The sequence below is a fragment of the Orbicella faveolata genome, unplaced genomic scaffold (assembly GCF_042242905.1).
Source record: "Orbicella faveolata isolate gen_17 unplaced genomic scaffold, um_ofav_v1 contig_1, whole genome shotgun sequence".
In the NCBI taxonomy this organism is placed as follows: domain Eukaryota; kingdom Metazoa; phylum Cnidaria; class Anthozoa; order Scleractinia; family Merulinidae; genus Orbicella; species Orbicella faveolata.
The window spans coordinates 38,508,127-38,520,149 of record NW_028301536.1 but is presented as its reverse complement, the minus strand read 5'-3'; the positions used below and the strand labels follow the sequence as shown (position 1 = coordinate 38,520,149).

Sequence of the window (12,023 nt, the reverse complement as noted above, 5' to 3'; positions counted from 1 at the left end):
ACACACTGCAGCGTCTTGCTAGTTGGAATGATTATAAGCAACTTTGTGGCTTTTTAGGTTCAGTTGGTGGCTTGTGCACATTAATTTGTTAGTAGTTGAAAATGTGGATTTCTTAGTCTGTTATGAATAAACAAGTTAACTTAAAAAAAAATTACACAGGTAAACAAGTGTTGATAATTTAGAAGCCAATTATGCATGGATGGTTAGAGGGTAAAATTATCCTGACCATGTTTGGAAGTACGTAATCATCCAGGAATATTGTTTTGTGTAATCGTAATGAATTATTTTCTGGACATTTAGTAACTCAGTTTGTAATTTACTGAATGCAGTTGTTCAAAGATCTTTTGCATCCCTCTGTGGAAGAAGAAAAACGGAAGCACAAACTCAAGCGTCTTGTGCAAAGTCCAAACAGCTACTTCATGGATGTCAAATGTCCAGGTAAAGGCATATTCTAATATGATTGAGTGGTCAGATGGTAGTATGTGATTCTGGTTGTCTGGAGTTCAAATCCTATGCTGCTGTACATCAGTTATAGCATTATGTCAGTACATAACAGATAAAAATGATAACATAACTGATAGAACAATGGGCCTGCAAATCTGTTAGGCCTAGTTCGTACTAGCAACATAACGACATAAACATGATTTAAAAAGGATGTTATGTTGTTATGTTTTCAGTGTGAACATCCTGACATAATGAGGCGGTAGAAACTTAACAGCACAACATTACGACATAAGGAAAAAACTGATTGTTCTGTTTGTCTATATGGTTTATTTTTGGGCTTTCTGGAAAACAATGCCAAGAATTGAACATACTTTGATAACTGCAGAAGCATGTTACAGCAGAACCACACAATCTCAAATTCGGTTATCTTGAACTCCCTGTCATCTTGCACTCAAATCACATTCCTGCAGATATACTTTTTCAGTCACGTACTATCAGCTATCTTGAACCCCCAACATCTGAAACTATTTTTTGTTTCCCTTTGGAGTTTGAGATATTGGGGTTTAACTATACATGACATTGTTTGTGTGTTCCATGTTGCTGACTCTTTTTTTGAGTAATAAGTGTCCCTTTTCCAATTAATGCCACCTGAAAGTTATCAGAGATCTGTCATGGTAGCTGAATTAATCCCCTTTCTGAGATAATTTTGGTCCACTGTCTAATGCAAAATCCAGATATGAATATCAATGTTTATGTGAGCTCTTCTTCATGACTACGAACAGGAGAGATTTGCTGACTTGCGTATTAAAGTACAGAGTGAATGTGCAATGTTGATTTTGTTTTTTATGAAATGATTAATATAAACCTTTCAACAACAACATCAACAAAAACAATGCTAACACAGGGAGACAGACCAAACTATAGGAGCAGTGGATATTCAGAGGAATTGAATGTTCAAAATGTTAGTTACTTCATGCTATTTTCAAGTTGTTCAGAGACTTTTCAAATAAGAAGGAACATTATGCTAAAAGAAAGAAGCCATATAGGATATAGTTTGTTTCGCGGTGTTTGTTCTGACTCGTGTTTTGCAGAGGTTTTGGCTAGCGGCGTATCTAGTATTATAAGTATGTATGCTACTAGCTCACTTGAAAAATCGTGAAAAACGTTTGGAAGAAGGTTCTTATGCTACAAGTGAGTAAATCGTAATACATGTAAACGGTAAACATTGTTCACTGTGAGAAGTTCTAAAAGGTTTAGTAGAGGGACAGCACTATTGGTTTGTTCACCGAAAGTTCTTGCAAAAAATACTAATCTAATGGCATGGTTTTTTGTATATAGGTCTTGTAAGTGTTCCCCCGAGCTAAAATGGCATATGATATATAAGGATATATAAGGCTATAGTAAATTTGTTTTAATTGAGAAAGTGTTAGGGGTAGTATCTTAATTTTGTTTCTTAACTTTGGTATTACTTCTTAGTAAATGTGAACAAATTACATGAAAATTGCCATTGTAAAATGATGTAGTTGTAAATGATGTGCACTGTCAACTTGTTGGTAAATGTTAATCAACTTTGCAGGTTGCTACAAGATCACAACTGTGTTCAGCCATGCTCAGACAGTTGTTCTGTGTGTGTCCTGTTCCATGGTGCTGTGCCAACCCACAGGAGGGCGGGCGAGACTAACAGAAGGTGCGGACTGAACTAGTACCTTGGACATGTTTAGCTTTCATCAAAACTAACACAAGTGTTCATGTTTGTAATAGTAGTAGATTATCATAGTTGCATTTTTACATTAAACAGTTTACCGTAACCCTTTCACCATCAGTGGCTGGTTTCAAATAGGAAATGTTCAGTCCCACCAATGACCAGAAAACCATCCAAACTAAACAAGCTCTTTTCCTTTGGGCAAAACTGGACACTATTTTCAGTACCTAGAAAACAAATTTATGTGCTTGAAAACAGTGATGGTCAGTTTTCATGAACTGAAGGATGAAGAGAGCATATTAAAATGAAGAATAAAACTTCCTGCATGATTTTTTTTTTTTTGCCCGTTTTGGCAACAACTGAATATGAAATCAGTTTTCAAGATCAAATTTAGCTGTGAATTCTAAGAGTTACTGAGTAAAACCCAAATACTGTGAACACTAGTGGGAGGTGCACTGGCCTCGTGGTTAGTGCGCTCATCTCCAGATTGAGCGGTCCGGGTTCGAGCCCTGGCCGGGGACTTTGTGTTGTGTTCTTGGGCAAGACACTTAACTCTCACAGTGCCTCTCTCCACTCAGGTGTGCAAATGCAGTGTTTCAGCCAGAAAATTTTTCTTGAGGGCCAAAGTGGCCCCTGAAGACCTTTTTTAGGGGCCAATTTTTTAGGAAAGGGGCCAATAAATTGAAAGCTACAGAAGGAAAAATGTGTCAGGGTACCAAGGAAAATAACGCAGTTTATTAGGATCTAGGATAAAATTTAATAGTAAGCGCTTTTTGAAGTGTTTCTACTCAATAAATTTCTTTTGAATCAGATACTAGTATGATCCATGCATTACAAGAGAGCAGTCCTTAGGCATACATGACATAGTCAATGATCAAGGGTTTGCAATGCATTGTAGGGCGATTTCAAACTTGAAAGTTTTCCGAGTGAGGTAATCAATATGGCAGAGCAAAAGGATGGACTCACTTCTTTTCTTATGGTGAATGTTTTGGAAGCAAAGATCTTTCAATATGATTGTCTACAAGGACATAATGTGTGACAAAATAACCAGATTGATTGTCAACACAGAGAAATATAGTCGCCATTATGGTGACTAAACCAGAATTTTTGCCAAATTTTGGTCACCAAGGATGAAATGTTAGTTACATTGGTGGCCGTATCAGTCACAATTTCAAGCCCTGGGATGGCTTTTAAAATACTATGCCTGGTTAAGCCTGTAGTCTTGTAAAAGGAAAGGGCCAAATAGGCCCTTTGTACGATCCAGTCACATGGTACAAAATCACACATGCTGGAGTGCAAGTTGCACAGCGGGACTTTCTAAACAATGCCACTGGTACCAGTCCACCTGGACCTGCCTTTGTTTTGGAAGTCCCACTGCGCAACTTGCTCACCAGCATGTGTGATTTTGTACCATGTGACCGGATTGTACAAAGGGCCTATTGGCCCTTTCTTCGTTTTTCTGGGGGCCATCTCTGATTGCAACGCGGGATTCCCGCAATGGCGCGCTCTGGTGGAAACACTGCAAATGGGTACTGCCAAATTTAATGCTGGGGGTAACCCTGTGATAGACTAGTATCGCATCCTGGGGGGAGTAGAAATACTCCTACTTGCTTCATGCTTTATTGTGTGGCGAGGGAAAGCCAATCAGAAGCAAGTTAACAAAAATTGCAAGCTGTAACAGTAATTAGCTTTGTGGCTAGCAGGTTTTCTTGTGGTTTGATCTCCCATCCAATTGGTCATTGCACAATTTAAATGTCAAAGACAAATTTAAGTGTTCACAGTTTTGTATTAAAAGGAAATATATTGACAACTGTTTGATTGATAACTGGTGAAGATGTGTACAATGTTTCAACCAACCGCACAGGCGAATGGGCACCTTTGGACGATACTCATTTAAACAATATATGGCTTTTCCAAAACAGAATACCTGGATCCTTATATCATTTGACCTTAACTTCGTTTTGACAAGGCATACGTCAGAGAAGGTAGCCTACAAGTGTGGCCTTGACAGCCTTTTAGGATGTTTTCTCCTCGATACATTTGCCTGAATCATCAGCATTTTGCCTGAAACTTTTAAAAAAATTTCCAAAACTAGGGGCTAGCTGCCCCCCCCCCCCCCCCCCCCGTCACTGCCTGTACGCCAATGACCAACCATGAACCATTAACAACAAGAATTTCACTTGCTTGTCTCACTGAAAAGGTACAACACTGAAATCAAAATTCTTGCTAGTGCTGGGTTGGCTTATTCTGTCTTGGAATTATGGCACAGTTGTGGCAATGTTGTGCCCCTCTTCACCCAGGTGTAGAATTGGGTTCCAGCAAAAACATAGGGAAATGTGACAACCTCCTTTATGTTCAGGGTAATCTTGACTAGCAACATTTTAACTCTTGTTTATGGATGTTTCTTTTTCTTTTTCTTTCTCTCTAGGTTGCTCCTTCAGGAGGAAACAAAATTAAATCCCTCTTTAAAGAATGTCACACAATTTAAGCAAAAATGACTTTAAATCAACACTGATTGCTGTGTTAATTTTTTTTTATTTGTGTAATAAGCAGATGGAAATTATCTTGTTGGAGCTTGGTATTTTCAGAAGTAATGTAGGTGTTAAGACCAAAGGAACTGTTTGTTGGTAGACTTTTAAGCAGAGAGAAGAGCATAGAAAGGTTTTTTGTGTATTTACTGGTAAAAACAGTGGTGTCGTTACTCAGACATACATCCAAGTATGATCTTGCCACTGACATTGCCTCTGTAAATAATAAAGTCAGTGTTGATTTATTCTGGTGTCTGTGTAGTCTGTTTGTTATCAATTTGATCCATAATTTGTTTAATTTGTTCTTTGATTTGTTATACGAAGAACAATGGATATGGGAAATGCCTACTCCTGAGTATGAGGCTTGCACCCTGATAAATATTAGAGTATTTTTAGCCTAGGCCTTTTTCCAGTCATTAAGAGTCATGAAGGACTAAAGTGGAAAGTAGAAACTATTTATTGATTGGCTAATCAAATGGTGACAAGTGAAAATAAGAATGAATTCCTGTCTGTTTTGTTGAAATAAAAATAGTAATTTAAGCAAAGCACAATTGAAGTTTTTTACTTTCAAAGTGGTAGTACTTTTATTATTCATTCCAAAACTTCTTGAATCAGATATTTACAGTGTACATTACCTGTCCTGGGATCAAATATGTCTGGCCAAGACTAAATGTTGGTACAAATATTTGAAGCCAAATGAAGGCACTATTGTTATCGTCCTCTTTTGATTGTCTTCTGAGAAATTTTTAAATGCTGAAAACAATTGAAACAACTAATGTGTTCTCTGATTTCATTAAGTCACTCTGGTATCCTATCTTAGTGAATGGGCGTCATCATATGTGACTGCCTCACGTGGAATGTGGCGATAGTTGCATTCTTAGCGTTCATTAGCATGATTAGTGTGCTTTCCTAACACCTGATATTTGCCTTAGCACAGCATTTTAGTAAAAACTAGTAACATTAACATTTCTGTATTTCATTGTTATGTTTTTCCTTACAATGTTTTCTTCAAGGCGGATCACTCCTCATTGCTTATTGACTTGCTGTGTTCTTCCCTCTGATGTATGCTTTCCTTGATGTATATCCGCCATAGACGGTGTTACACTTCCTGCATTTGATTTCATAGTCTGAAACATCGCTTTCAGTAAGACCCGGCTCCTGCCGGAGCTCCGGCGGGTACTCTCGCGAATCGCCAGCTGTTTTCCTGCATTAACGTGCTTATGGAGTCAAATAAAAAGGAACTATTCATTCACCCTATTAAATGGTAAGTTATTTTTGGAAAGCTAATAAAAATGTTTAAAAAAAAACCCAACCAAATAGTTAATTTATACACTACCCTGTGATTTTACTGCTTTAAAAGCCACAAGTAGTCGATTTTCATTTGCGTATTAAACGTAACATTGTCGTAAACATCATCGTCACTAAAGGTCACACTCCAGCGCAGATTACATGATGTACCTTGTGTTTTAAGAAGCAGGCCTCGTTTTCATGCATCGACAGTTCCACAACGAAGCGGGAGCAGTCCATGCTGTCGTTTCTGTCTGCTTCTAGTTCTACTTCAAAAAGCTCACGGACGCCATCGGGTAAGGTATTAATCTGGTGTAAGAAGTTAACATCAAGCCAAGTCTTGTATATCACGAATGACTGGCTTTTAAAAGGTCTTGACTTCAGTATGTAACTTCTCAGTAGTATATACACACGTGAAAATAATATTGCATTGAATAATAAAATTGCATTGAACTCTGCAGTAGAATACTTTTTTCTGATAAAAATAATGAATGCTTGGGTGTTAATATTTTGCCTCAAATCACCGGAAATCATGTTTCCGAGCTTCCCGATTTCAAAAAATTTTCGGGGGGGCGGAGACATGCCCCCATACCTCCCTAGAGGACAGGGGCCTTTGGCCCCTTTTATCAGCTCCGGCAGGTGCTAACAAAAGGGAGACACCTACTTCAAATCTTACTGAAAGCACTGCAGTCTGAAAGCTTTGTCTATCGCACCTTTACACTTATTCTCGTTCTTTTAATTGTTCCAAGCAAGTACTGGTACATGCAAGGAATTTTGTTAGGTCTGCGAAGGGAGATCGGTCAAGCTCTGCAAGTATAGCCTCCTACGCAGATGTTCTTGGCTCATTACACAATCTTCTCGGGGAGATTTCGGAAGATTTCATTCGTCGCTAAAAGTTCTGTCTTTCCCTCACTTTTTTTCAGTCATTTTAGTCTTCAGATATTCGTTTAAGCCTTCCTTGGCTTGGACTCCTCCTTTGCAGCAGGTTGGGTCTAGGCCGCCGAAGGCCAAACCTGTAGTCTTGGCTTGCTAAAATAAACCAAACCCTGCACTGTGATTGACTACCCGGACGGGCAACATAGAAGCCAATCGAAGAATAGAGATTTTTCTCAGTCCAACCCCCTGCGTCCAGTTCTCTCGCGATTCTATCCGCGTGTTCGCATTCCACGATCGAATAAAATTAAGAGAATTCTTAATCGGCTAAGCTTATTCGATCAAGACGGCTGGATATTGGCCCAGTTATTTCTTTGCGTGTTTATGGACTTCGACTCCGTCTCGCTTCATAAACACGCAAAGAAAAGAACCAGGCTAATATCTAGCCATCTTGACCTCACGCTTGGTCAGTAGCCCACATATATAGATGCCATACCTTCCATACAGACTGTGCTGCCATTTGATATACCTACTCTAGACACACTGCATCCTTTTTCTACACTAACTTTTAGCTCGAGTTACCGAAATTACATGCGTTAGGTGCTTAACAGGCATTTGACCAACAGTCAATAAACGGAAATTAACATCCAAAGGGAGTTTGTGAAGCGTTAGTTCTTCGTCAGCAGTTTGCAGCTCGAAACGTCAGCTCACTTGCTACGGCAGTTAACTTCAAGCCCGTTAATAAGCAGATAACTGTTTCACCAGCCCACAGGTTCTTTACAAAGTAATAGCTTTAGCCGTTAGGCATCAAGATATTATATTCGAAATACCTAAATGGCAGTTTTCCTTACCCTTTTCTATACTTCAGTTCATGAAATCCCTTCCCTTTTATATATCTCTAGTCTGAGAGAAGATACCCTCAGGGTTGCCCCCGACCCTTAGGATAACCTGTCCCCCAAAACCCCAACGGAATTGTTGCTCTCAGCAGCGCAGGCTGACTTTACTATTGTTTGCTTTTAGTGTGAATTATACAGAGCGAATTGGAATCTACTTTACTCCGTTATCAGGTTTGGTAAACCTGCTCGCCCTTTTTTACATAGTCCAGTACTCACTTTGAGGCAAATAGTTTGGCACTTTCTTCCTTCCTTTCGTTTTTCCGGGCGTGTTCTCTCAGTCTTTCTTTTTCTGCGGTTCTGCTTGCCTTTCATTTGCAAAAAGTTTCTTTTTAACGGTATCCTGAGATGTCAATTATTTTTCTCGATTTTGAGAGAAAAAAACTGTAGGTTTTTTGCGCATCCCCGGCCAAATTTATTCTATCATGAATCATATTAGGATAGGAATACTTGGTGAGTCATGTTACTCCTTTATTAGTTTGATATTTGGATACCAATTATCATCCTTTGAATGAGAAGTGATGAGTCAGTGCAAAGGGTCCTCCACGGCCGGGGTTGGTCTTAAATGGGCAAATGGGTTAGGACTCACCTCCTTTTAAGGAGCTCCGTGTAGCCAATGTTGTCCATTGCCCGATCTTGCGTGACATCTTCGAGTGACTCAGCAAACAAGCTGCAGATTTGATGAACAAACTTCACTGTAATCGTTCATGATGGTCTTTGAGGCTACTAATCAGATCTTACTCCTGTTTGTGGCTGTGTTTCTCCCGTTGACAGGCAAGTCTAACTTAAGTGTATGTCTGGTTCTTCATTAATACACTGTATTGATGTCACTCAGTACTGAGTCAGTAGATTCGAGCTTAAGACATTATTACATCACAGTCACTCCAATTTAGACGCTGAAACCAACACATCAGCAGAAAATATGCTGGATAATACAAATGGACTACTTGCACGGCAAACAAGGACAGAAAAGCACAAGTCGCCCGCTAACTACAGCGATAATCTCGGAATGTAGCTAGTTTTCTGAACATTGTGGAGAGCAAGAGTGTCGAAACCACAGTCATTACGTTGGTCAATATAAGCACTGAGCCCCAGGATGTTCATTTCCTGAGGCTACAGAGTTAACTGCAGCTACCATTTAAGGACATTAAGCCGTGAGATCATTTCACTGACAGTTTGATTTACTAGCTAAAAGTGTCTGTGTGTTTTTCACGGATGGAAGCGTTTTCCTAAAGTCAAACAAAACAAAAACAAACATTCTTAGTCATTGTATGACACATAATAAATTATAATACTAATTGGGTTGTGCACGAGCTCTGATTGGCCAAAAAGCTATGTTTTACAAGATTACATAACATAATAACGGTATTTTGTTGTTTCCTATGTCGTAAAGCATGTAAAGAAGCCAGAACCATATGTTATACTGCCGCTTAAAACTCCGGAAATTTGATGAGGACTGTAGAAAACACTGAACCTTGACTCTGTTTTTCTAGATTTCTCTAGATCTTTTGTTATCAAAATTTGTCAGAGAGCGGTGTTTATTGCCAGCATAATACATTTTTTCAGGCTTCGTTATTTCTTTATTAAGGAAATGGCCGGATGGAGGAAAACTCACCTTTCGACTATGCTGGTGAATGCCTTTTTTGGCATTTTCACTGACTAACCCTATATCGTGCCGATGGAAAACGTTCGGTGTAAACCAGTGAAGCATCAGTAAACATTGTTAGATTTAAATGACGTCAAGTGACATCGTTGTCATGGCAACACCAAAAGTGGTCAAAGATGCGATATTGAAGTGTGGTGTCACCCTCAATTTCCTTAGTAACCAAACGTAGTAGAATATAATTAAGGGGTTAATCGAGCGAGTAATTTGAAATTATGGACATGCACGATTACGCTCTGCAACTCTTGAGGTTTAATTTCTAATTAATCGTTTATCTAACAAGTCGAGGTCAAGCTAAGAAGTCTAAAGAACCTCTTTGGAACGACAAATTTGGTTTATGTGTCATCAGTTTTACAAACAGCAATCAAAAGGAATTGATGAGTCACGCAACTGACGCGCAAATAGATTAGGTGTCCAATTATGTAAGGTATCCGAAAGTTGTACCGGCCAGAATCGGGAATTTTGTTAAAGATATGATTAAAAATACAGTAAGGTATCAAATAAATAAGATGACCTGATTTGCTTAGTTGTAAAACGTGCACAAAGCACTACGAAAAATTTGTTGTGTTGCTACGACAGAAGTTTTAAAAGGAAGTTAAACTTGTCTATGGGCTAAATTTGATTTCATTAATACTCCAGCCGTTGCGCGAATGTGAATCATGAACCGCCCTTTTCTCCGGATAAACACGTCTGTTAAATTTGGCTACATTTTAAAAGCTTTAGTCATTGACTCAAAGATGCAGCCTCCTGATTCCTAGAAACAAGCAAGTCCCTTGGCACCACTATTCGGCTTTTCATTTAGACTATGTGTATGTTTATTCTTCTTGTGTTTCTCTCTTGTTTCAGTCAGCGGATTAAGATGTTACCAATGCCTGAGCTCTTCATCAATGGCAGATTGCAGCAAGACCAGCACGAAACTAACATGCCCAGAAGTAGCTAACAGCTGTGCCAAAATCTCTACTGAAGTTATGTCAGACTACTTCTCGTTCAAAAGCTATTCCTACGGCTGCGCAACCAAGAAGATGTGCGACGATGCCACAGAAGCGCTGAAAGTGTGCGAGCAGATGAAACAGGCAGGCTACAAAGCTGAGTGTAGCATCGCTTGTTGTCAAGGCGATCTTTGTAGTACACTTGTCTCTTTAAGTGTCACGTCGGTGCCAAGCCTCTTGCTGTTACTTCCTTGCGTTATTTTCACTCTAATGAGAGTACTTTAAAGCTTACTTTGTCACGCTTAGCTAAAGGCGCCATAAATCACGTGATGTACATGTTTAGTCCACTGCTCCCAATAAGGAGAAATCTCCTGAACTGCCAAGAATTTTTGTGTAACTGTTGTCAGCAAATAAAGAACGCGTCGTTATGTGCTTACTGTTGTTGCTTGCTGACGAACTTCTAAGATCTAGTTCTTGTAGTTACCCTTTGTGTGCATTTGTTTAGACTACTTAGATTCGTACCCAGTTCGAACTCAACTAATTTTCCTTGGATATAACTATATAACTTTCTACAGTCATTTACTATCGGCTGTTTTTAAAATGCACACTGTTTCGAATCAGTTTTGTTTCTCTTGGCCTAAAATCAACCCCGCTTATTTCGAGCTCCACGGTTAAGATGAAAACTTTAAAATTGACCTTTCACTGTCGCACTCTTGTCTGTACAGTCAGTACTGTCTGTGCTCTACTGAACTATCTCCGTCCTCAGGATACCCCTGCGGCTCTTGGCCAATAAGGCCCAGTACAGACGCCGAACTTTTCGTGAGCCGAACCTAATACGTTGAATTAAGTACATGAGAAGTTCGGCGTCTAAATCAGTTAAGAACGGCTATTTAAATTTGGAACGGCTCAGCCGTTCTTCCCGCCTAGCTCAGCCGGGAATTTCGGCTTTGGAACGGCTTTGATTCAGACGTCAAACTTTTCATGTGCCGAACCTAATGCATACAGGTGTGCATACACCTTCCCTGAAAACCGCTGATGTTTCGATGTGTTTTGGCTCAAACTAAATTAAGTTCGGTGAATTAAGTTCGACATCTGAATCAACAGGCGTACTTTTGATAATTTGGGTCGGTCCAAATTCGAATTAAGTTCGGCTCATGAAAAGTTCGGCGTCTTTTTTAAGCATGGCACTGGCCATGCGGTTGAATGTTTAAATGTTTAGGCTGGCCTTGTCCAGCCACGTTTATTCTTTTGCTTTTCGAGACACCAATCTTGACATAGGCTCGATTACCAGCCGCTGTTCGGGAAAAGAGCCCGCGCTCTTCCCCCGAACTCAGACTCTGCGGCGGAACTTTGTCTCCTTGCACCCCGAAACACGTGATGTGGCCACGCGTGTTTCGGGGCGCAAGTATGGAACTTGATATAGTACACGGGTCATTTTGCAATTTATGTGCGTTGGTAGCCTGCGTAGCAAGCGTTTCCGTGGGGTTTGGGAGTAAAGAAAGACCGAGCAACGGGAATTTCGGTGTTTTGCCCGCGCGAAAAATGGGGCGAGAGCCAAAAAACGAAAGAGGGGGGTGGGGGAATTCGAATTCGGAATTCCGAATTCGGAAGGCTGCCGGCCGGTTGCCGTGGCGCAGTGGTAATGGGTATCGCTTGCATGCCCGTGACCCGGGTTCGATTCCTCGTGGGGTCGCCTGTCAGAAA

The 12,023-nt window shown here is 40.0% G+C and overlaps 3 protein-coding genes across 3 annotated transcripts; 2 read left to right on the top strand and 1 right to left on the bottom strand.

The window, feature by feature from the left end:
* The first annotated feature begins 323 nt into the window (after positions 1-323).
* LOC110062826 (small ribosomal subunit protein eS27) lies at positions 324-4,641 on the top strand. The gene is made up of 3 exons (XM_020769769.2): positions 324-438; positions 2,021-2,131; positions 4,575-4,641. The coding sequence occupies exons 1-3, from the start codon at positions 324-326 to the stop codon at positions 4,601-4,603; spliced, it is 255 nt and encodes an 84-aa protein (XP_020625428.2). The 3' UTR covers positions 4,604-4,641.
* A 912-nt stretch (positions 4,642-5,553) lies between these two features.
* LOC110062827 (uncharacterized) lies at positions 5,554-6,570 on the bottom strand. Its single transcript, XM_089275612.1, has 2 exons — positions 6,133-6,570; positions 5,554-5,891 (listed from the first exon to the last, which is right to left on the bottom strand). Exons 1-2 carry the CDS (start codon positions 6,541-6,543, stop codon positions 5,700-5,702), a joined length of 603 nt encoding a protein of 200 aa, XP_089131738.1. The 5' UTR covers positions 6,544-6,570; the 3' UTR covers positions 5,554-5,699.
* A 1,773-nt stretch (positions 6,571-8,343) lies between these two features.
* Positions 8,344-10,755, top strand: LOC110062825 (uncharacterized). The gene is made up of 2 exons (XM_020769767.2): positions 8,344-8,501; positions 10,237-10,755. The coding sequence occupies exons 1-2, from the start codon at positions 8,435-8,437 to the stop codon at positions 10,602-10,604; spliced, it is 435 nt and encodes a 144-aa protein (XP_020625426.2). The 5' UTR covers positions 8,344-8,434; the 3' UTR covers positions 10,605-10,755.
* Positions 10,756-12,023: the final 1,268 nt, after the last annotated feature.

Excerpts from the sequence above, each read along its gene's own strand:
- LOC110062826 (XM_020769769.2), top strand. The coding sequence starts at position 324 with ATGCAGTTGTTCAAAGATCTTTTGCATCCCTCTGTGGAAGAAGAAAAA. Across the intron at positions 439-2,020 it reads CATGGATGTCAAATGTCCAG|GTTGCTACAAGATCACAACT; the intron begins GTAAAGGCATAT and ends TCAACTTTGCAG. Across the intron at positions 2,132-4,574 it reads GCGGGCGAGACTAACAGAAG|GTTGCTCCTTCAGGAGGAAA; the intron begins GTGCGGACTGAA and ends CTTTCTCTCTAG.
- LOC110062827 (XM_089275612.1), bottom strand. The coding sequence starts at position 6,543 with ATGTCTCCGCCCCCCCGAAAATTTTTTGAAATCGGGAAGCTCGGAAAC. Across the intron at positions 5,892-6,132 it reads CCTGCTTCTTAAAACACAAG|CACGTTAATGCAGGAAAACA; the intron begins GTACATCATGTA and ends TGACTCCATAAG.
- LOC110062825 (XM_020769767.2), top strand. The coding sequence starts at position 8,435 with ATGATGGTCTTTGAGGCTACTAATCAGATCTTACTCCTGTTTGTGGCT. Across the intron at positions 8,502-10,236 it reads TGTGTTTCTCCCGTTGACAG|TCAGCGGATTAAGATGTTAC; the intron begins GCAAGTCTAACT and ends CTCTTGTTTCAG.